At 40.2% G+C, this 25,887-nt stretch overlaps 1 protein-coding gene across 3 annotated transcripts in view; it reads left to right on the top strand.

The window, feature by feature from the left end:
- The window catches only part of LOC138754360 (multiple epidermal growth factor-like domains protein 6), a 294,761-nt gene that overhangs the window by 41,800 nt on the left and 227,074 nt on the right, over window positions 1-25,887 (top strand). For all 3 annotated transcript variants that reach the window (XM_069918534.1, XM_069918531.1, XM_069918533.1), the window contains exon 4: window positions 15,838-15,942. In XM_069918534.1, coding sequence (XP_069774635.1) covers window positions 15,838-15,942 — 105 coding nt within the window. The remainder of the gene's footprint in view (window positions 1-15,837; window positions 15,943-25,887) is intronic.

Raw genomic sequence — 25,887 nt, 5'->3', positions numbered from 1 at the left:
AGTTTCTTTGGCAAGTCACTGAAGTGGCTGGTTACAAGGAATCAGTTGTGGGTGTCCAGTGAACAACAAATCTCTCTCTCTGAAACCGGACAGGAACCTTCCTGAGCGGTAACCATTTACCTTTCAAGCACCAAAGCCTAGTGAACTTTATAAATGTTAAATTCTGTGTACAGTATAAGAATTGCCTACAACCACTAAACTTGGAGGAATGAGAAGTGAGATTGGACTGAATCAAATAACTTTTCTGAACTTATACACACATTATATACACATGAGCTTAGAATTATAAGGGGGTTAAGTTAATAGTGATAAGTTAAAGTGTGATTCTGTTGTCATGTTTAAAGATAATTAAAAGCAACTTTTGTTTAAGTAGCCATTTGTCTTGGTGAATATCTATTGCGGCTGGGTTTTGGGGTCCTCAGAGCTTGTAACACTTTTAATAGGCCATTTAAAGCCTATAAGGAGCTGACGGCAGTCTGGCTGCTCCCGGCTCTCGCAGGTCCAACAGCGCTGTCTATACAGCAGCTCTGGCAGTGTTGCCATTTTTCCCTAAAACCAACAAATTTTACTTTTATCCAGATGAAAGCAGAGGGTAAAAGGCCCATTTGATCCCAGAACTAATAATGTGATTGGGTATTTGGCTTAGAAAAGAATGTTTTCTCTTGGAGCATTTAAGTAATCCTAGGGAAGTTTGGATACTTTTAAATTTAAATTTTTAAATTTAAATGTAATTAAAAATTTAGACATACAGCATAGTAACAGGCCATTTCAGCCCATGAACCCATGCTGCCCAATTTGCAACCTACACCCCTGGTATGTTTTGAAGAGTGGGAGGAAACTGGAGCCCTCAGGGAAACCCACACAGACACTAGGAGAAAATACAAACTCCTTGCAGATGGCATGGGATTCAACCCCAGGTCCCAATTGCAGGTGTTGCAAAGGCGTTGTGCTAACTGCTACGCCCCTTCCCCAATTTTTTTTAACATTTATGCACAATGTAGAAGGCAGTGTTGCCCCATCAAGACATTGGTGGCTTTCAAAACAATCCTATCAATCTATTCACCTGCTTATGGTTTGAATCCACATTCCCGTTACCTCCCTTATATTTTTCCTACTTCCCAGCTATACCAGGGGACATTTACAGGTGCCATTTTGCATACTAACCAGTACATCTTTGGTGTAAAGCCCCATGCTGGAGAAACTAAGCTGATCAAACAGTGTAATTTGTATAGCAAAGGTAAAGATGTATAACCAATGCTTTGGGCTTGAACCCTTCATCAAGGGGTATGGGAGAAAGTCACAGTGCAAACGTCCAAACCTCATCAGAGGTTAGGATTGAAACTGGGTCATAAATGTTGTGACTGAAAATTAAGTTCTGATTGAAAAAGATGCTTGCATTTATACAGCTGTTCTACACGATTCCACAGTCACTAATGTGTTTTCTGGAAATGCGCACAGCAAGCTTCTTTGATGGTAATTATGAAGAAGACTTGATGTCATTGCCTTAAGCTTCTGAAAAGCAATGACAGGTATTTTACATGAATCTCGATGTGAACCAGCAGCCTAGATTTTCGCACAAGCTTTTTTGAATATTTAATTTTTAACCATGCGTACATTCAAATGGATTTCAAAATATAGATATAATAATGAGTATCAAATAAAGATGATAATACCCGAGCATCCTCTGCAAGTCCCAAGAAAAGATAAAGAAAAGAAAGTTGAAATCTTAGAATAGAAGAAAAGAAAGGAACGAGAATGATTACTGAAAGTGTTAAAACTCAGCTGGTCTAAAATTCATATCTATTTCATTGTTAATGGGGTTCCCAGCACTTGAGTTTCTGAAGTTGAACCATAAACTTTATGGTTCAGAGGCAATAGTGTGGCTGTTGTTGATTTAAATGATTCTCTATAATTTCAAATGGGTTCCATTATTGCTGTAGCTGAAAATCAATTGAAAACAAAAGTTCTACTGAAGAAGGTATATTCAGAGCAAGTACCGTGAGGAAAATTGCTGGTGCCTTAGTTATGGGCATGCACTTGTATTGCTGGAGGGACAGATGTGTTGAGTGAGACAAAATAATTAATAAACCGAAATAACCTATATTTCTTCATTATTGTATTGTTGATGTCCTAACCAATATTTATCCCTGAAAAGAAGTTGGATTATCTGGTCATCAATTTCATTGCTGAGTGTCCTGCCTGTATGGGACCAGTTATTGCACATCATTGAGAAGTTATTGATGAGTGAAGCATCTTGTTCCATTCTGGAAATGTGACAGGAACTGAAGATGATTTAAAATAAAAACATTCCCACCCTCCCCCTTTCCCTCTTTCAAACTGATGAGCTCAATTAACCTGCAACAAAAGAGGATGGAGTTCTACTGCCATTTGTTGCAGATTGAACAACATAATTTAGAGTAGCAACATAAGGATGTAAATTCCAATCTGTTCTGATGGGGCTTTAAGACTTAACACATTTCATACCACATTCCTGCCACTGCTATTTTAATACATAAGGGCCTTCTAGATAACATGTTTATTAGTATGTTTTGTATGTAGATTTACCTGCCAGTATAATGTTTTTGCTTTTTTTAATATACTTGTTTATTTGACCATTTTACCCATTCATGCATAGGAATTGATGGAATGTTGGACTTGGTTTTTGGACATCAACTGCTTTGTGAGAGACGTCCGTATAAAGAGTTGCAGGGAAGAGACCACACTGAGAAGATCATGATCTATAACAAGGTTGATAAAAGATATAAATCTCCTACTCATCCCAACAGCTGTCAGCTGGCTTGGTGATTCTGTGTTGTACTTGTTGCAGCCATCACCATCAGAAAATTACTGATTGTATTATAAGGCAAATCTAGATCGGCATTGATATGAATTATTACCTACATTTGAGATTAACATCTGCCAAGTAGAAACCAGGTGTGAGATAACACCAGGTGGGCCAATCTTGTACTACATTGATGTTACAAGATATAAAATGATTATTGAAAAAATTGATTCTTTCATACAGCACAGTCTGTAAGGAGTTGGTATGTTTTCCCCATGTCTGTGTGTGTTTCCTCTGGGTGCTCCAATTTTCTCCCACCCTCCAAAAAAAGTCATACAAGATTTGTAGGTTAATTGATGTATTTGAGGCTCATGGGCCAAAGCTGTATGTCTAAATTTATAATTTAATTATGTCTATATCACAGATAGGAACATAGAAACATAGGAAGTAGGAACAGGAGTAGGCCAAAAATGGCCCATCGAGCCTGCTCCGCCATTCAATACGATCATGGCTGATCTAATTTATGAATTATGATGGCTAGGTATCTCTCATTGTAGGGAAGGTATAACTTGGCTGTATCACGATGGGTGGGATTCAGAGACTCCTTTCCTTTTACCTTAAGGTTACATCTACCCCTTTTAAACTTGGAGATTATTTTCCTCTTTATTTCACCCCAGGTGAAAACCCTAAGACCTATGCATATGTGAAGGAAGGATGAGAGGTGACTTAATAGAGTTCTACAGTATTATGAAAGGCATGTATAGGGTGAGACAATAGCAAATACCGGAGGACATCTGTATGAGGAGAGGAAAGTTTAGGGAGACATCAGGGGTAAGGTTTTTTTTCTTTACACAGTAGAGGATGACTGGACAGCATTGCCAGTGGTGGTGGTGGAGGCTGGTAAAATGTATGAATTTAAAATACTCATAGGCAGGCACATGTATACAAGGGGGGGGGGGGGAAAGGTTATGGGTGTGTGATAGGGAAGGTTAGACTGTTGAGTAGGTTTATATAGGTTGGGACAGCATCATGAGTTGAAGGACCTGTACTGTGTGGCAATCTTCTATGTTCCATAAATTTCTTGATAGGAAGTTCTATAATAACAGGTAACCTTTCAGCTTGTCACCTAAGTGCCTATTTTTGATAGGCAAAGCAGGCTTTATGACCATGGAGGACACCAAGATGCATCAAAGCTGACATGAACACCCAGAAAAGGTGAAATGTTAACCCAACTTGCCTGGACATCATACAAGTCCATGATCATATTCTTGACCAGACTTTGTATAGTTTGCCAGAGATCACTCCTACTTCTGATGCCATGTAATTTAAGATGTGGACAGCACTCTTGGTATTAAACTCATCCATCAGAAGTAGGGGGTCTTGAGCTGAGAGATGAAGCATCAATAGCAGATGGTCTTTCATCTTTTGAAAGATTTTAAATGATCGTCACATTCTTTTCACAGATGAAATCTACAGCTATTTCCAACAGCGAATTGTAACTGTCTTTATTCCCTATGCCTCATATTGCTGCTCTTGGACACATTCTTCACCAGTTCATGAATTCATCAATTGGAGTCACTGATACATTTTCCATGTTTAGAATGCTTCTCAGTAAAGGTCCATCTGGCACTTGATCTATTCCTATTTTAACAGCCAGAACACACATAATCTATCCCAATAAATGTTACTTTTGTGTTTGATTTGGTTTATGTATCTCCCACATGTGGAGACATCGGAATTTTAACTTGCCAGTTTGGCCCAATTGTCCTACGTGAAGGGAATGTTTGGCACTTCACCTTTAGAATTGATTGGTGCGTCAATAACCGTTGGGGAAAGGACAAGGGCTTTTGAGTTTTCAGTGTTGTGGGAGGTGCTTTTACTGCAGGAGTTAGTGTGGGGATTCAAGTTTTAACTGTGTTGTTCACCAGTTTACCCTGACTCTCGTGTTCCTGATCTTGCAGGATTTGGCCTTTAGCCCATTTTATTCTGAATCGAGTAGTTTTATTCAGATTTTACTTTATTCTTGATATTGGAGAACTAGTCTCCAGTTTTAACCTATTTCAGCCCCTGCCCTGCACAGCTTGACTTTACATCTAACCTACTCTGTTTGCTGATTTAGCAGAACTAAACTCCAGAACGAATTCTTCTATTGCTGACCCAGCAAAGTTCGATGTTAAAACTGACGGGCTTAAAAAAAAGGAAATTGTTCCTTTTGCCAACATTGACATCTCACCTCAGAGCACGTATCATTTCCCAAAACCACTGAGTACTTCAACAAATACCACTGCCACGCACAAACAGACCCCCTCACATTCCAGCCTTTGTGCTGTATCTGATTAGCATTCACCACAGCCCCAAGAAAACCACAGTAGCAACAATAGTAAATATTGCCTTTTTAGTGAGCAAAGCCACCTGTGGATAGCCTGCCATCCATTAAAGCTGCAGCAGAAAAGGTTTGAGAGGCCTCAGGACAAGATGTGGAAGTGTAGAAATGGAAGCTTCCCAGAGCCTACTTTTGACTATCAAGCTTTATGAGCAGTTTTCCAAACACATATGCTTGTATCTGGGAAACTGATTTCCTGACCATCGTAATCATTAACATTTCACGGTGGAATCAAACTAGTGCAAAAAAAACTTCAACAACTTGCTTAATCCACAACAGTCATTCCATGAACTTTCACCAAATACATTGTTTTATTTAGTGTTGAAATATTAATGTAGTCTTAAATGTCAAAATAAAGTTCATGACTGAGAAAGAGCAAATTCTTCCCTCTCAGACTCTAAGTTTAAGTCAACACGGGAAGGGTTGGTGTAACAGTCACATTTGATTGAGGTAAGGAGAGGAAGTGTAGCTTTTTAAGTGTCTTGGTGAATATTTAAAACACATTGCTAGCTTTCCTCCACAGACCAGTAATGTCATGTTGAAATGCCGGAATGGCCATATCACTGGACAACAAACTTTTTCAAAAGATTTGCTTCCAAGAGAAAAAAATGGGGATTATGATAGATAAGTTCAAGCTGAACGCAAAGATAGTTACAGATTTGCTGCATCAAGTAGGAAGTTGGAGAAACATTAAATTGACTTTTATTGAATTTTTTCGGTTTTATCGCATAATGATGCTGACACATTGCATTAGTTCAACTGACCTACCTAAGTGTTTCGTTTGTACTCTGCATCAGATGCCTTGATACCACTTTTCCATGGGTCACAATGTCCTGGTATTGAAACCTTTCACCATGTTTGTCATTGACTGGACCATAATCAGCAGGGAAGTCGTCTAAGTGCGACTGCAGAAAATTAATTTTCAATGACACATTGCGCTTCATGGTTTTGTATGCTTAAAGTTAAAATATGACAGGAAATCACAAAAATGTTCTTTTTAAAAATAAAAAAGGTTTGTGATCTAAAAATGCTCTGGTGACTTTTGTGATTGGCAACCCAAAATCCATAAAATAGACCAAAAAGTATTCAGGAAGCAAAATCTTTGTTGTCCAGTGTAATTATTGAAGGCCCCAAGATCAGAGGAAATATAATTTGTGAAACTTGGGAGCTTTTAATAGAGCAAGAGGCTTGAAAACAAGAAACCTATTGGTAATGAGCTAGAGGGCACATGACTTGAGAACAAGGCAGCAGAGGGTACAATTAGCAAGTAGTGAGGTATACAAGGATGGTGAGCCAAAGGATTAGGTCTCGGTCAGGGGTGTCAAACTCAAATTCACAGAGGGCCAAAATTAAAAACTTGGACTAAGTCGTGGGCCAAACTAAATATTTATTGAAAATTTTCAACAACATCTGCATGTTTTCTCTTCTTTCAACATATGTAGTGTTAAACTTTTTCTTATTAAAATAAATGTTTAATAATAGTTTTGGTTAAACTCTTTCCAGAAGAAGCATTAACAAATGAGAAATAAAATATTCAATAAATAATATTTCTCTATAGCTTTTAAGCTCCTTTTAAATGTATTTCTTTTCACAAGCCAACAAGTCAAAAAAATAACAACTTGCTTCAATGAAAATCCATTCTTTCAACTATGAACAGTCCAAAGTTAACCAAAGAAAATATGAATCCAAGCTTAGCTTGCTACACTGTGATTTACTCTGATGCACCTGGGTCTAAACCAGATACTTGGCATCTCTTCTTAGATGCAAGTTCATCAAACTCTGGGGTCAGAGTTTACCTCCCACCTGTCTTGAAAAGTCCTGTTTTCTGTCTTTGGTTTGGCCATTTTTCGTGAGGGGTTTATTACATGTGAGTTGAGTGACAGGTCGCAGATGCCAATGAAAGTAAAGAGAGGAGGTGGGGGCAATTAGCGGGCTGGCGCCAATGCATTTGCAAAGCATTCTGGGATTTGTAGTATTAGCTGTGCATGCGCTATACTGGCGCGACGGCCAGCTCCAATACATATTTGATGATCTTGTGGGCCAAATATAATTATATCACGGGCCAAATTTGGCCTGTGGGCCTGAGTTTGACGTGTGGTCTAGGTGATCAAGATTCAAAAATCAAGTTGACAGAGGGCATATTGCCAGAGCTCAAAGTACCAGATTGTGTCCAAAACAGAGCTACTGTTCTGTATTTGCTGAGAGGATGGGCAGGAAGTGGAGGAATTTTTAAAAAATGGTAAAAACTATTAAATGTGCATATTATTACAGTCCTGAGCCTCTATCAGCTGCATACTGGCCTTTAGTTCTGTAATCATTGCCACAACACATAGCAACCCCTGCCATAAATCTCTCCAGCTGAATTTTACTGATGGGTACAATTCATTAAACTCATCATAAATCCACTTGTCTACAGTCACACACCTGAACACATGTTTTTTCCCCACACTCCTCCTGAATGATATTCTCTGATAATAAAAGTGCTTCATTTGACTTGATTATATTCTGGGCAAACACATCTGACATTATATGCTGCAGTCAGCCAAGTGGCTGACCTTTGCTCCAAGTATTCACACCTTCTCACTAACCTCTCTCTGTCACAGTTCTTCAGGACCTTGCAGCTTTGCCATCAGTGGCATGTACTGCCAAGATTCACCACTGACGAGTGGCTTACAAAATCAAGCCAAAGCATTCAGAAAGTTCAGAGCTTTTATTCTGAGAGTGAGCCCTTGGGCTCTAGACTCTCCCACCAAATGGAAATATCTGCTTCATTTGTACTCTATCCAGCCCTTTCAATATTTGGTAGGTTGCAATTAAATCCACTTCGAAACTCCACGTATACGTCCAGAGCTATCAAACTCTTCTCATCACTGGGATTATTCTCGTAAACCTCCTGTGGACCCTCTCCAATGCAAATACTCCCAAAACTGCCTGCAATACTCCTAATATGGTCTAACCATTGCCTTGTAAGCCTCGCAGCATTACACAATATGTTTTTATATTCTGGTGGCCTGAAATAATTGCATTTGCCATCTTTACTCAACCTGCAAATTAACCTTTAGGGAATCCTGCACGAGGATTCCTGCTTTTTGAATTCTCTCCCAATTTAGAAAACTGTTAACTTCTTTATTCCTTCTATTCAAGTACATGACCATACATTTCTCCATTCTTTATTCCATCTGCTAATTCTTTGTCCATTCTCCCAACTTGTCCAAGTTCGTCTGCCGATCTCTACTTCCTCAACACTACCTGCCCCTCCACTAATCTTTTGTATCATCCTCAAATTTGCCCACAAAAAATATAAATTCTGTCATTAAATCATTTACATACAGTGTGAAAAGTACTTAACCCAATACTGACCCCTGTGGAGCATCTATTCTAGTACCTTTCCTGCTAAACCATCTCGTTTAGCAGCCTCATGTGCGGCACCTGGTCTAAGGCCTTCTGAAAGTCCAACATCCACAGACTCCTTTTGTCTGCTAGAATGGACTCTACTCTGGGGGGAAGTAATTGCTGCTGCAACATCTGTATTAAAATGTGTAACGTACAGAAGGTGTATCATTTAAAATCTTGTCATATTTAGCATTGTAGCGAATTTAAGTCTTTCAACTAACTTTTTGCGTCAAAGAATAAACTGCAGGTCATGTAGCAGGTGTGAAGGCAATGGGACAGTTGAAGTTGCCTATCAGCAATGGCCATCAAATACCCTTCATTTGGTTATGCTTATCACTTAACAGTCTGTGTCACCTATCCTCTCTATATCAGTTATCTTCCCTCTACATTCGTCCCTGACGCAGCCCAAAACAAAAAAAAAAGGGATTAGGTTGTGGTGGCACACCACTAGGCAGACGAACTGGCCCTGCTTGTAATCCACGTGGCGGGGCAGCCGGCCAAAATGGCGCCGTCGGGGGTTTCCCCTTCTCACCACAGGGCTCAAGAAGCCCGCGCTGGGGGACCACGTGACGCCCAGGTGCTGTCAGCGCCCCCCAGTGCAGTTCTCAGCCAGATCCGGGCTGGGAGTACGTCCAGCTCAGCAGCTTGCAAAAAATCAGTTCTGCTCACTGAGCTCAACCCATCTGGTTGTGTGTTCTTTCAGTAGCAGTGTAGCTGCCGCTACAATCGGTGACCCGACTGGTTCAAATGTCTTTGAACCCATCATGAGTGAACCTGGGATCAATGGAATAGCAGTCAAGCTGCCTGAATTCTGGGTTCAGGAGCTGGAGACCTGGTTCGGCCATGCAGAGGCTCAGTTTCACCTCTGCCAGTTTTCATCTGACACTACCAAATTCTACCATGTGGTCGTCGCCGTGGACCAGGCCACCACCAAACGCATGCTGCACCTCCTTTAGCACCCACCCGCCGAAGACAAATACGAGACCATCAAGTGAGTGCTCACCGGATCCCTCGGACTATCCAGGCGCCATCGTGCCGCTCGGATGCTGCACCTTGATGACCTGGGGGTCTAAGTTCACACTGGACGTCGGCGGCAGGTGGGAACTGTTTACTGTGGACAGGCTGAAGCCAGCGCACCTCGACCCCACCAAACCAGTGATTGTGGCCCAGCCCAAAAAGCGAGGCCGCCCAGCTAAAAAAGACATTGGCGCTAGTTCTGTGGGGGGTGGGGTGCCAGCCAAAATGGCGCCGTCGGGGGTTTCCCCTTCTCAGCACAGGGCTCAGAAGCCCGCACTGAGGGACCAAGTCACGCCCAGGTGACGTCAGTGCCCCCACCCCCCCCCCCCTCCCCAGCGTGGTTCTCAGCCAGGTCTGGGCTGGGAGTACAAGTCCAGCCTGCAATAAAACAGTTCTGCTTAATGTGCTCAACCCATCTGGTTGTGTGTTCTTTCAGTAGCAGTGTAACTGCCGCTAGAAGGTTACAAATTCTAAAGGGAAGCAGCAAAAAATGGCAAAAGTGGAAGGAGCCTTAGTAAATGGTTTAAATGATGAGAAAGGATGTGTCATAGATAGGTAGCCTGTAGAGAACTAAGGAATAGAATATGGCTAAATTGTAAACAGTTGGGATATTTGCATTGTGAAACAGTTGTGAAGTGGCAGACTGCATAATTCTAGATGTGAAACCAGACAGTGATTGTGATGGAGGATTGGGATAAACAAATTAACTCTTGTCAGAAAGGTTACTTGTGTGCAGGATAAATATTGGCAACAGTATGAGGCAAGGAGCACTGAGTAATGAGCCAGATTTAGGTAAAATCCTCATGGTAGGTGAATATTTGTCTAAATGCTTTCAAAGTATGAGTTAAGGAAAAGTGTTTTTATAAAGCATATGCATGCATGCAATAAAAACTTTGTTCCTATGCTCCTCAGTTAGGACAGGAATGGTCTTGCTATCCCTTGATTCATCTGTATTGCAGTTATTATTAATGCTGTCCAGGAACTATGTATTGGATTCTATGGAAGGAGCTTTGCTTTTTCCTGCTTATGCCCTGGGAGAGTGATAGGATCCTATTGATTGAGATTTACTCATAGACATGCTGCATCTCTCCTAAAATGTTTGTGATTTATTGGGAAGGGATGAGCTTGGCTTTTCCTTAACCAATTCTGTACTTGGCACTAAGATTGTTTGATGGAGTAGTGATCCTTTTGGGATTGAATAATCAACTGTAGTTCAAAGTGAAATTCACTTTGTGTTCTCTACAGAAATGACGTCATGGTTTTCAAAGGGTTCATGTTTTCCAAGCTAGAGATTTGGAGTAGCCTTTGACAGCTTACAAATTAATTCTTATGCATTGGCGTTTTAGAGTAAAATGTATGGTTCTCAGGAAAACTGAACCTCCTCCAGGAAACACCAGAGCACAGAATACGGAGACAGAGTATGTCAGCTGCTAGGATACAAATAATTTATTGGATTAGTAGATAAACACATGAGATATTTTGGCCTGTGTGTGTTGGACTGTAATTGGAGGCAACATAGTTTTGAAATTATATAATTTTCCCTAAAAGGCAGAGAGCTAGACGTCTGGTGGATTTGTATATGAAGACCTTTTTCTCAACCTTCTCCCACATACCTGGGTAACTATCAGAGTCAGATTGTTTGATGGATGATTTCACTTTCCTGTCTTGTGTGGTCCGTGAATGCAGTCTGATTTTTCCCTGCTGTGACTCCCAACACCTGTCTCATGTGTAGAAACATACTACACAAGAGGAGATCCGAATCAGAATTTGTTATGAAATCTGTTTTTCAGTAGCATCATAGAGCAAACGTTTATATAAACCACCTTACAAAATAAATAAAACAAAAGTGCAAGGAAAAGTCAAAGTCAGGCAGTGACTATGGTTCATTGTTCATTCAGGAATCTGATGGCAGAGGGGAAGAAGATGTCCTTGTGCCACTGAGTGTCATAATCAGGCTTCTATACCATTTTTCCCCTCTGGTAGCAGAGTGAAGAGGACATGGCCTGGGTGGTGGGGGTCCTTGAGGATAGAGGCTGCTTTCTTAAGACACCGCCTCTTGTAGATATCCTCAATGGAGTGAAGACTGATGCCCGTGATGTTGCAGGGCAAGTTAACGACCCTATGTCGTGACTATTGGCACTTCCATACCAGAGAGCAATGCAATCAGCCAGAATGCTCTTCACAGTCATGAGTGTAGGTTTTCAAATTTTTCCACTCCCAAAGCATCATAAGTATTCCCTATGCTGTAGGTGCTCTGTGATTAGTAGGGGATTAGTTAAGGTGGTATGGGAGTGAAAAGAAAAAGGTTGAGAACCAATGGTGAAGAGTGAGTAGAGCAGTGGGCTCAACATGCTTCCTTGAGGTTTGCCTGCGTTCATCCTCAGTGAAGAGGAGATGTTGTTTCCAATTCATACTGACTGTGGTCTTCTAATGAGCAATTAAAGGATCCAGTTGCAGTGGTGGTGGTGGGGTGGGTTGGTGTTGCAGAGGCTCAGGGTTTGGAGCTTGTTGACCAGCATTGAAGGAATAATAGAGATCCACGAGTATGTGGTACCATTTTGAAAGAGTTTTGCAGTTTTTGACTCTTTGCAATTTGTTCCTTTCCTTATTATCCAATTTCCTTCCAAAAGTTAGTGTTGGTTCTGTTTCTGTCACCCTTTTGGGCAGAGACCAACCTCTTGTGTGAAGGATTGCCGTTATCATCATTACTCCCCCAGTTCTATTGATAATTTGAGTCTTCTGCTTACCACTCCTCCTTCCAGTGGCAATGATTTATCTTCTTAATTGGATTTTAGCTTTTCTGGAAGCATCATTTCTTATCGCATGAGCCATTTAAACATATGCTTAACCAGGGACCTGTGAGACTCTTCCTTTCTTCTTGCACAGATAATAATAAGTCCGCTATTCTGCTACCAACAGATACATTAGAAGAAATATCTGATGGGAGACTGCCCTCTCATGTACTCTGAAATCATGAAAGAATGGATGTCTTTTCTCATGTTTGTTGTTTCACAAGCTAAGGGGTCAAGGGGAACAAGTAAACTGCTGGAGGAACTCAGTAAATCAATCCGCATCTATGGAAAGTCCATAGAGCCAGATCGCATGCAACACATCATACTGGTTGGCAATCTGAGCAAGTCCCATTTGCCTATATTTGGTCCATATCTTGCCAAACTCTTATCCATAATCTGTCCATACATGATCTATTCTTAATGCTGCCATCAGGAAAGAGGTATAGGTGCCATTAGTCTCATACCACCAGGTTCAGGAACAGTTGCTATGCCTCATTCATCAAATGTAAACAACACTCAATCAGGGACTCTTGAGTATTCTTATTTTGCACATTATTTATTACTGATTTTTTTTCTTCTATTGCACAGCTTGTTTTCATTTCTCTTTTTGTATACATAATTTTCTTAAGTACAATTTACAGTTACCAATAAATGAAAATTCTGCTTGACTTGCAGGAAAAAGGATTTCAGGTTTTTACGTGATGTCATGTACGAACTTTGAAATACCTTAGCGCAATGCTGAAATTGTACCCACTCCTATAGCTTCCTCTGGCAGTTGAGGGACAGGGTCTTTATACCCTGGATTGTAGGAGGCTGAGGAAATATTTAAAATTGAGGGGTATGGATAAAGCAAATGCTCAAAGTCTTTTTCTCAGGGTAGATGATTCTAGAAATCAAGGGCAACGGCTTAACGTGGGAGAAGAGGGACATGAGGGGTGACTTTTTTTTTACTCAGAGGGTACTCTGAAATGAGTTGCATGATCTCAACCCAAAACATATCATCTGTCTCCACAGATTTTTCTTGACCTGTTGAATTACCCCAGCAGTTTGTCTTTTGTTCCAATTTCCGGCAGTTTTATGAGACTCCAAGTGTTAAAAGGCACTGAATTTAATGTGTCACATTAGTCAGTAGCTACTGTTATCACCATTAACCATAAATGAGTTGTTGTAATGTAATTAAATGAACTCCTGGAAAATTTATTGTATCAAAGATTTCAAATTTGAGAGAATCATCTCTTCTTAAAATCTGTGGTGTCTCCCTTCACTCTTGATCTATGTTGTACTTCAACTATATGAATATTAATATATTTGAAAATATTACCTCATCCAGTTGGGTGAGTTGTCTTTACAAAGTGAAATAAAACAGATGATGTCATGGTCTTTTCTAATCCAGATTTTTTTTAAACAAACTGAACATTACGAATGGAAATTCATATAATTAAATACCTGTAACTGTTTTCTTGCAATGTGTCCTTGCTTTTTGCATCGTCTTCCCTAACACAGAAAATTCCCAGGGCAGGTAAACAAAAAGTGAAGGAAAAATCCCAGTGACTAAGTTGTGGGAAACACATAAAGATACTTTTCCCTAATTCCCTACTCTAATCTGTCCAATTCCTAAGAGAACCCCAGTTACTCAGATGCATTGCAAGGCAGGCTGAACTAACTGATTCCTTGATTATCCTCTTCCCTGAGGAACTCTCTTTAAGATTTAGTTTGTAATTTAGTATACTTATTCTTTCCAAATCTGGGGCTGTCTTGATAATTGAATATAGTTTTTGATATGACCTCTTGTGGTGTATTGTGGTCTTGACATTTTGCAGTCGAGGTACACCCTCTGCCTTGAACTTTCACATTTGAGGTGCATTTTTTTTGTCCTTCACATGTGAGGTACAGGCAGCTATGATCTTAAGCCCAAATTATTTAACAAAACTTTGTTCATAAAACTAAAGCAGTGAACTTATCTAGCACAATGACTGGTTTATTTGCAAGGAGCTGTCTTCGGTGTTCTATATCACCGATATAGTTGGGAGGTGATGTTGAGATTGTATAAGACGTTGGTGTGGCCTAATTTGGAGTTCTGTGTGCAGTTCTGGTCGCCTAATTATAGGAAGGATATAAACAGAGTGGAGAGAGTGCAGAGAAGGTTGACCAGAATGTTACCTGGGTTTAAGCATCTAGAGTATAGGGAGAGATTGGACAGATTAGGTCTTTATTCTTTGGAGCGTAGAAGGTTGAGAGGGGATTTGATAGAAGTATTTAAGATTATGAAAGGGATAGACAGAGTGGATGTGGATAGACTATTTCCGTTAAGAGGAAGAAAGATTAAAACAAGAGGACATGAGTTAAGAATTAAGGGGCAGAGGTTTAGAGGTAACATGAGGGGGAACTTCTTTACTCAGAGAGTGGTAGCCGTGTGGAATGATCTTCCGGGAGAAATGGTGGCAGCGGAGTCAATTGTATTATTTAAGAAAAGGTTGGACAGGTATATGGATGAGAAGAAGATGGAGGGTTATGGGCATTGTGCAGGGAGGTGGGACTAGAAAGGGGTGTTTGGTTCGGTGCGGACTAGAAGGGCCTAATGGCCTGTTTCCGTGCTGTAATTGTTATGTATGTTATACCAGGTATAACAAATGCTTATCACTATATATCTGATCTGAGGGAGGCATCGGAAGGTCTGAAATTTTGTCAGGTGTTTAGAGGGCAACACGATTCACATAGCAGTTAGCGCAACACTGTTACAGTGCCACCCATCAGGAAGGGGTTCAAATCCAGTGTGGTCTGTGAGGAGTTTGTAGATTCTTCTCGTATCTGCGTGGGTTTCTTCCAGTTTCCTCCCAACCTTCGAAACTTCCTGGGGATTGTAGGTTAATTGGGCTGCACATGCTCGTGGGCTGAAATGGCCTGTTACCATGCTGTATGTTTAAATTTAAGAATGGGACAGGAAAGGAACCCAACAGGAATCATGACAGGAAAAATCAGTGGCTTCCTCTCTGCCATCAGATTTCTGAACGGACAATGAACCACAAACTCTACCTCATTTTTTTTCCTCTTTGTTTTGCACTAATTTATTTATTTATTTTAAAAATGTAATTTATAGCAATTTTTGCACCTGTAATGTAGTAATATCACGAAGTTTGTGACCCAGGATCATGATGATGAATTCTGAGATGAGGGACTTCAAAGGAGGGAACATAAACCCAAGATGTGGACAGTGCAGTCTGCATAAAACAATCAAGTAGAAGAACTCAGCGAGTCGAGCAGTATCTGTGGTAGAAAAGAATGGCCAATGTTTGAGTTGGAATCCTTCATCTTGACGAGTTTGGGAACCAAGTGTAATAGTTGGGGCAGGAAGGGATGGGGAGCAAACAAAGGCTGCTTGGGTCAATTCTGGGCTGTGCAATTGAAACAAAGGGTGATTGTATTTGCAATGTTTTCTTAAAGTAAATCTCTCTTCTATCTTTCTGTTACAGCCATTTGCAGCACTGGAGTGTGTTTTAATGGTGGTAAATGCATTGAGGGAACATCACAGCTATGCCAGTGTGCACAAGGCTTTCAGGGACCTCGTTGTCAATATGGTGAGTAGATCTTTAACATACCAGTTTGGTCCACATATTCCGTTTGTACTTTTAATGTTACAATTTTATCTTGGTGCGTGTGATAATCTAAGGGAAATGAAAATTAGCAAAAGATTAGACTTCTGAATTTTAAATCAAAGGGAAGACTGAACTGAAGGAAATCTAGAGGAGTTGGATGATATTCCACTGCTTTGACTTCTAATCATCTTAGGAATCTTTCTATTGTGAGCACTAGTCATGGGAACATAATAAAATGACAGGATGGGAAAAAGCCATTATGCTCCACTGTTACGTCATTCTGATCTGTATCTTAACTTCATCTAGCCATCTTGACTCCATAACTCTTCATATCGTATCTTTAATAAGACCTTACAAGACATTTCTTTGAACACAGAGAATAGATTTCTACTACGCTGAAGCTCTTCTTGACATTACACTGAATGACATCGTTTGATTACAAGGTTAGACCACCCAGCTCCATATTTTGGTCTCCTCCTATTAATCCATGGATTGTTCTCTGTTATATTTTGTTTATCGTTTTCATGTTGAACAGAGGGGTGCATGTTCATTTTCTCTCTGTTTTCCTATGGGCACATTAATCTAGGATGTTGGAATTAAGTTGTTGAAATTTATCTTACATTTGTTCTTTTCAGAATGATGGGTCTGAAGCTCCTGCAACCTTTAGAGGAGCTGCGTGTTATACAATACTTAATGAGCCCAATTGCTGTATAAAACACAGCATAACTAAATAGGTCCAAATCTAAGATACACCATAATCAAACTGGCTGATGACATAACAACACACCATAAGGCAAAGGATAACTAAACCAGGTGTTTAATAAGGCTCGTAATAATGTTCCAATCCAGCGTGATTTCACATTTTAATTTCAACCTCATCTGGATCATATGCTGTAGAATAATGAATCTCTAATATTTTTCCTGCATCCCTGATCTTGAATCCTCCTGCCAGGTTGAAATCTGCTAACTTTAAGCTATGATATTGAACATTGAGCTCCTGAACTAGTTTTGCAATGGGTTTGTGCTGACTGTTGGAGAGCAAGTAGCTTTCTTTCCTAACCCTTACAAATGGGAACACCTTGGAGGATATGATCTTATTCATAGATTTTGAGCATCAATGGTAAGCCAACGTTTCTTCATTGATTAAAAAAAGGAAAAACAAATTGCAGGATTTTGGGAAAAGAGTAGGGAACTGTAATGAGTCAGACAAAACTGCTAGCACGGACACAGTGGACCAAATGGTCCCTGTGCCATTTGATTCTGTGAACAGATGTCTCATGAGAAACAGCCTGAAGGGATGGTCAATGCTTGGCTCTGAATTTGAGTGTTTCAGCACAGTAGAGGGTGCAAGGGGTGTTTGAACAACAGTTTCATGGAGAATAATGAAAGACATTGGGAAACATGAGTTCAAGGCACTGCCTGTAAGTTAATTATATAGCTTCAGGGAGCAAAGTGCTTCAAGCAGAGCTTTAAGAAAGGGAACTCCAAAGCACGTACCTGAAATTTCTTGATAAGCTGTCCTTTCCATACCAGCAATTTGAAAGCAGGGGTTGGGGGTGGTGGGGACTTTAAATTTCTCACATCTTCCAGATGCTGGGGAAAATGCTAAACTGATGATGGTGGTGAACTAGAATCATACAAATGAGGAAAGCTTCTGAATTCAATGGACAGGATTCATATTTGTGATTTTCCCTATTATTGACAAATTGTACTGTTTGCTGTGCACATGTCATTGCTGCAGTGTCATCAATACACACATAACATGCGCCACAATTGTGAGTCACCACTGAACTCCTGTTTTGAAAGTGATTGAAGGTCTTGAGATTTTAATGTGTCTTGCTCACTAAAGAGTTTGCCCGTTAATGGTGCTTTTCATAACAGAAAAATATTAGCTTAATAAATCTATTTACTTTTCATAGAAATGTTATCCAGACCCAACTCCACTTCATGCTGCCCTAGAGGTGGCTGAGGTGCAGGCGAGACCATCATTCATCTCCTTCTGGAGTGTGAGATGGACAGGGATGCCTGGAAAGATGTGCAGTGGTCTTTGTTGAGGTTCATGCTGAGCAGTTGCATAATACAGAGACCCACATTCTCCAGCTGCTCCTGGGAATTGCACTGCTGCCAGAAGACCATCGGGCAGGTGAAAGTTACACTTAGCCATTCTTGAAACCTGATGGTCTTTCATTGGAGGGGATTGTCTGAAACCAAACTCTGCAGAAGGGTGCACTGAAGCTCATTGACAGCTGCTGACAAGCTCTATGGACTCTCTCCATTTCTTAGTCCTCCTTTGCTGAGTTCTAATATTGTCCCAATTGTTAGGTCTTCTGCAATTTCTGGCAACGTAAGAAGCCTATTTTTAAAAAAATGTAATTTAATATTTAATTGCTCTTGTCACCCCAGATAAATTACCGTTTCTTTTAGTTTTTTAGTCTTTAGTGACTGACATTTTCTTTTGCAACTCACATTTTTTTTAGATGCTAACCATTTCTTGCTCGCTATGCCAATAAATCACACCCAACTCTCCCCCCAATCAACCACACCCAATTATCCTCTCATAGGCTTCTTACATTGCCAGAAATTGCAGAAGATCTAACAATTGGGACAATGTTAGAACTCAGCGGAGGAGGACTAAGAAATGGAGAGAGCCCATAGAGCTTGTGCAGCAACTGTCAGTGAGCTTCAATGCGCCCTTCTGCAGAGTTTGGTTTCAGACAATCCCCTCCAATGAAAGACCATCAGGTTTCAAGAATGGCTAAGTGTAACTTTCACCTGCCCGATGGTCTTCTGGCAGCAGTGCAATTCCCAGGAGCAGCTGGAGAATGTGGGTCTCTGTATTATGCAACTGCTCAGCATGAACCTCAACAAAGACCACTGCACATCTTTTATAGTTTTCTTGGTTTTGATTTAAGACTATAGTTTTTGCATTAAACTGCATCACTTTTAAGCTATGTGCAAAATGTTAGCGTATTATGAATACCTTCATTCAGGGGACTTTGACAACAAATTATCAAACAACCTTTTTCTATTGCACAGAACTAGATCCAAAATAGCCTTTCTTCCATGTTGTTTCTTCAATAGATAGATCTGAAAAAAGCATTCCATAAATTCATATTCCACCTTTTTAAATTTGATTTGTCCATCTAATACATATAATTTGGAATTTTGATCACCTACTTGCAGGAAAGATATTAATAGTATTGAAGGAGTGCAGAGAAGATTTGCAAGGATGTTGCTGGGTCTTGAAGAGCTGAGTTATGAGGAAAGATTGAGTAGGTTAGGACTTTATTCCCTGGAGCACTGAAGAATGAGTTGAGATGAGATAGAGGTATGCAAAATTATGAGAGGTATAGATAGGGTAAATGCATACAGGCTTTTCTGCATGAATGCAGAAATTGTGGTAGATTGTGCTGTGGAATGAAGTAAGAATTACATGTTAAAGACAGAGTCCTGTTTGGAAATGCTTCTTCCAGTGGTTGCTGACTGCCTTTCTGTTCTTGATAAGCTCTCCTCCATTCTTGACTCTGCCAAGCGATCGAGTTCTTGGGTGTTTGGGTCATTGCAGTCAGACAGCCCTGGAGAATTTGTGTGTGGCTGTCGGTGCTTGAGGGGACCTCCAATGCTCTTTCCACCCAACTCAATTTTTGGTTGGTTGGACCAGCCTTTAGGTCCTTCTAGACAGTATTTTTACCTTTGAGTCTTGTTGATGTTTCCATTTCAAAACTGCCTTTCGCTCCTTAATTTAATAGTTCCAGTCCATTATGGGTTGGTAATCAATGTGCAGTGTAGGTTGTTAATACTAACTCACTTGGTGCCTTTCAAAGTTAGACTCCCAGTTTGAACTAGCCTGCACTCCATCGCAATTCAGCTTCTTTAATGGACTTCTTATCTCTCACTATACAACTGAATATCCTGGATGCCTTTTAACAGTCTGCTCTGAAGTACAGTTTCCCACAAGCTACATGTCTTTCCCAATTGAAAAATAAATATTTTTTAAAAATCAGTGAAAGGCCTTGTTTTATTTCCTCAGTTTTGTTAGTCATACAGTGTTCATTCATCACAAGAAATCAAGAAACCTGCTAATGCTAGTTAAGTCTGATGCATACATGTGCTGCAGTTTGCAAACACTAATATACACACTCATGTGCAGACAGACACACAAAAATAGATGTGTACAAACACATATACATCCCAGAACACATGCAGAGAAACATTAATACGCAGACACAAACAATAATTCCAAATGTACATACGTGCAGACAGAACAATATGTACAACAGACACACAAACGTGCACAAACATGGTTCTAATATTCTCACACATGTAAAGGTACTCATACAAAATATACCCATACTTATTTGTTGTTGGATAGGTGGGTTGATTTGATTGTTGTGCAGGTGAAAACTATCAATCCACTCAGGCACCAACACAAACATGGCATGTCACCTGCAGCTCAGGATGACTATTCCAGACAGACCACAGATATTCTGCAAAACTGTCCCCATTTCTATACTGGGGTCCTAATACCATTCAGTACATTTAAATTTAGACATGCAGCATGGTAACAGGCCCTTTCATCCAACAGGCCCAAACTGCCAATTACACCAAATTGACCTACACCCCTAGTACATTTTGAAGGATGGGGTGAAACTGGTGGAAAATTCATGCAGACACAGGGAGAGCAGACATCACGGGATTTGAATTCCAGTCCCAATCGCTGGCACTGTAATAGCATTGCGTTAACTGCTATGCTAACTGTGCCACCCCATCAAGACTCTAAAGACATTAAGACATTAAAATGAAGACTCTAATGTGATGGACCCCAAAACCCAGCAGCAATAGAAATTCACCAAGACAAATGGTTACTTAAACAAAAGTTGCTTTTAATTATCTTTAAACATAAAAACAGGATCAAACTTTAACTTAACCCCCTTCTAATTCTAAATGCACGTGTATGTAATGTGTGTGTAAGTTCAGAAAAGTTCTTCGATTCACAGTCCAATCTCACTTCTCCAAGTTCACCAGTATTATGCAAGTCTTATACTGTGCACAGAATTTAACATTTATGAATCTTCACCAGACTTTGGTGCTTGAAAGGTAAATAGTTACCACTCAGAAAGGTTCTTGTCAGTTTTCAGAGAGATTTGTTGCTTGTTGGATCTAAACTGATTCCTTCCAATCAGCCACTTCAGTGTCTTGCCGAAGAAACTTGCCCCATCAGGGTTTTCCAGATGATGACCTCTTTCTTTCAGGTCACTACAGAGTTCCTTTTCTGTTTCCCTTATCTCAGGTGAAACATTATACAGCCAGTCATCTCCTCTTGTATGGACCACAAGGGCTGAACTAAGAACTCTCAACACGTCTTTAAAACAGGGTTTTTCCACAAGCTTGCCAGCTTGTCCTGTTCCAATCCCAGCTGCTGCTGCTGAACTGTAAAACTGAATTCTCTCTCTCGCTCCCTCTTTGTTCATCTGTTGCTTTCTAAAACAATAATTCATGACTCCACATGGCATGTCCATTTTAACACCTACTTGTGAAGTCCTTCAGCAAAGCAGTTTTCATTGTCTTTTACAAAGGCACTGGGAGCATGGACTGTCTGGCTTGAGCAGACCTCTGGCATTTTAAATGAGATCTGTGTTGTGAAGTGTTTGTGTTTGTTTGTGGCCTACACTTTATCTTCTATAAACATATCTATACGTAATATAAAATATAACCTAATCTGTCACACTAACAAATACACAGATACTTAGATACACTCAGGCACCAATAATCTCTCACACACATGCACAGAAAATGACAGACATCAATATGCATTTACGCACAAAGTAAAATGTTTTGGTACAAGGAGAGACACATCCACATATAATTGAAAAGCACAAATTAGAACAGAAATGGAAATAGCCTGCAGGTCCAGCAGTATCTAAAAACTTTCAGGTTGATGATCTCTCAAGAGAACAGGCACAAATGGAGAGTAGTACAAAAAACAATGTCCACAGACTTTCATGTTTCACCACAAATTAAGGGTAATGCTTTGATCTACAGCTACATAGAATTGATCATCTAAAGGTAGACGACGATTTTCTGTATGCTTCCACTTAAAAAGGTATATAAAGACAGGAACCATGGACAATCAGATAGACAGTAAAAGGGATATCTGTAATACATGAAATTGCTTACAATAAGCAAGAGAAGTGAAATTGAACAAATGATAAAAAGCACTTAATTGATACTAGCAAGGACATTGTTAGCAGATGGATACAGCAAAACAATTGAATTTTTTGGAAATGTAAGTGTGTAGTTTCTGACAAAAATGTGTGCAGTTGTGCACAAATGGACAACACTGGCTGTTGTGACACCACTCAACTGAATGGTGAGGATCCTTGAGGCTGCTTTCTTAACAACACCTCTTGTAGATATGCTTAATGGATGGAGACTGATGATGCTGGCAGAGTTTACAACTCTCTGTAATCTGTTTCTGTCCTATGCATTGGCACCTCCATACCAGCGAGTGATGTAATCAATCAGATTGCTCGCCAAGGTTCACCTGTAGAAATATGCAAGAATATTTGGTGATAAACAAAAATCTCCTCAAACTCTTCATGAAGTATAGCTGCTGGCGAGCCTTATTTGTTATTGTATCAACATGGAGGCTCCAGGGTTGATCTTCAGAGATGTGGAGACCCAGGAATTTGTTGTTCTTAACCATTTCCATGGCTGAACCCTCTGAGAACTGGTTCTGATTTCTCCTTTCTGAAGTCCACATTCAGTTCCTTAGCTTTGCTAACGTTGAGTGCAAGGTTGTTCTTGTGACACCATTCAACTAGCTGATCTAACTCATTCCTCACTAACATCTGATTCCATGGTGTCACTGAGAAATTTTTAGATGGGATTCGAATTGATCCCCATCCAGCAGAAAAATGGGCAATCTTTCAAGACACTCTTATTCTTACCATGGCCAGTTGGATTTGTACAGATGGCCTTCAGGAAAGCCTGGTTTGGAGGTGGCTGGAATATGTGATAGTCTCAATTTAAGCCACTATGAATTACACAACAGCACTTGGAATCTGAGAGGCAAGACAGCCTTTCGTACTTCTCCTTTAGTTGAACCTTTTACTATTGTGTGAATCTCACCCTTTTTTTTGTTTCTTGGAATATTCTGGAAGGTCAAACCTGCCTGAAAGCTCATATTCTTTCAAATATGATGACAGTAAAGTCTGCAAGAGGCAATCAACAGTTGAATCCTAACAATGACAGCAATGTATTAATAATTGTGAAGGCAAAATACTTTCACGGGCCTGTTTGTCTCTTTGCGGGAGGAGAGCTGGTTGAGAGAAACGGCAGATGTTCCATTTCTTGTAATCTAGAGTGATACAGCTGTTGTGCAGGATCAGAATGTTGAGTAGATTGAAGCAGGAATGTGTGGAATGCAAAATGCTTGCGCTGTTTGATTCCCATTCCATTAGAAACATTATTATCATACTTAATTGAGAGAACTGGTCTCCATAACTTAACCCTTATAAGTAAACTCAGAGCATTACTTTTAGCTGTGGGATGGCTTACATGAACAGCAGATCAAAGATGAATGTTGAATGGTAGTGAGTAGTTCTCTTACGCAAAGATCAGTGACTGTTCCCTTGAGTAAGGATACTGAGTGAGCCTAGAAGTATCAAGGCACATTACTGTTAGAGGGGTTTTGAATTTGAGTTGCATTGAACACATTATTATAAGAGATTCTTGCCTATAACATATAATGATGTTTGATGTAAGAAGAGCAGACTTGATAAATCTGTCACGTCATTTACTAAACTGTCAGCAGGACAGCTGGGATGAGTTGTGGAGGTGATTGGACTCTTAAATGCAGAGAGATGCTGCAATAAGAGATGGCAGAAGGCTGGGACTAAATGGGCTGGAGGGCCTTCTTCATTCTGATATATCTGTAACATGGTGTCAACATGTGAGTGAACATCTAGAAAGATTCATTGTCTAATTGCATGAAACAAAACATGTGCCCAAGCAGCTGTGTTTGCTTGAAACAAGCAATGAATAAGTAATACCTTAAGTGAAAATGATTGGATCTCACTCTAGGTTGCAATTTTTCCCAACCAACAGAGGGATTGTCAGCTTTCTAACTCTGACCAGGAATCTCCAAGAATTACAACATAATTTTCAGAACTGCTGCCTGCAAAATACTGGGAAAAAATTTGCTTTAAAAATTGTTTTTTTTATCTAAAAACCCAGGAAACAGAAATAAGAGCAGGCTAGTCATCACCATAGCTGATCTTTTACTTCTTGAAACTTTCCTTAATTATCCCCATATCCTTGGATTCCTCTATTATCTAAATTTTTATTGATCTCTGACTTGAATATACTCAATTGATTGAGTTTTTGCAACCATGTTGAGAAGATCATTCTAAAGATTCATTGTCCCCTGTGGGAAAAAGTTCACTCAACGCGTCCCGAATTAGGCTAATAGGAGAGGGGTGGGAAAGATGTGTTGGGAGGCGAAATCTCTTTGAAGTTGGCAGATATCGCAAAGGATAATCTGTTAAATGTAGAGGCCGGTGAGATGGAAGTTGAGATTCAGGGGAACTCTATCCTTGCTCTGTAAAGGATGAGAGGGGAGAACAGAAGCATGTGAAATAGATGATATGTGGTCAATGGTTCTGTTCATTATTTTGGAGGGGAAGCCATGGTTCAGGAATTAAGAAAATTTCACAGAGGCATCAGTTTGAAAAGTCTTATAGTGGGAGCAAATTTGAAGGAGTCAAAATGACTGGGAAAATGGAATGGAGTCCTTACAGGAGGCATGGATGTGTAAAGAGCGGTTGAGATAGCTGTGGAAGTTTCTAGGTAAGTTGTGTTTTTTGGTAGCCTATTCCTGAGATGGTGACAAAGAGACAAAAAAGGAAGGGAGAAGTTCAATATGGATCATGTGAGAGCAGGGAGAAAACTGATGGTGTATGTAATTACATTTTTAAGTTCTCCTTGAATGCAGGAAGTGGTGTTCAGTCATTGACATACTGGAAGTCAGGAGGTCCGAGCAGAATTGAATCAAAAGCTGTTTTGCTTATCCAGCAAGATAGGCGTAACTTGGGTTTATGGGAGTTCCCACAGTTGTACATTTGATCTGGAGAAAGTAGTGGAGTTGAAGTACAAGTTGTTCAATGTAAGAATAAATTCAGCCAGATAAATGAGTGTGTTGATGGAGGGGACCTGGTTTGGTCTCTGATCAAGAGAAAAGCAGGGGCACTCTCAGAGTGTCCTAATGTGGGATTGTGCATTTATTGAACCAGGAAATTGGAAACTGTTGAAGTGGCAGAAGGGATCTGAAATATTGCAGTTGTAAGTGAGAAGCGACTGGATTAGGGGAGGAAGGATGAAGTCAAATTAAGAAGAAGTGTTTCGTGGAACCACAAGACTGAATCAATGGGTTTGCCAGAACAGTCTTGCTTGTGAATTCTGATCAAGAATTAGAAGTATTCTGTGCGTGGCTGAGAGACAACTATGCTGGAAGCTATGTAGGAAAGATCTCCTGAAGAAATGAAATCCAATTTGAAGTGGAGGGGGGGAGAAACCTTGTTCACATTGAGGCTAATCAAATTACTGAATTTGAGATCTTTCACACAATGCTACTCACACCTGGATATTATGCAGTTTGAACTAGGCCCTCCTATCTTTATCCGAAGGTCCAATTGATCATCTTCACAATTCCTTCTGGGACACTGTTGGATCAGGAATGTTGATGTCCATCCAGTGTTTACAGAATTGGAGTCTGTTGTTTTATTGTTTTATTTGCTTGAAAGCACAAAGGATATTGATACAGTTGAGGAGCAGGAAATATTTGTTGGGCTGCTACCAGATCTGGGGAGTGAGCTACCAGAGGTTTTTGGGAGAGTGGCCTGTTTTTCTGCTGACAGAAGCTGAGTG

This window comes from Narcine bancroftii, chromosome 2 (assembly GCF_036971445.1).
Source record: "Narcine bancroftii isolate sNarBan1 chromosome 2, sNarBan1.hap1, whole genome shotgun sequence".
NCBI lineage: Eukaryota > Metazoa > Chordata > Chondrichthyes > Torpediniformes > Narcinidae > Narcine > Narcine bancroftii.
The sequence above is the reverse complement of the archived record's forward strand: the minus strand, read 5'-3'. Positions and strand labels throughout refer to the sequence as shown.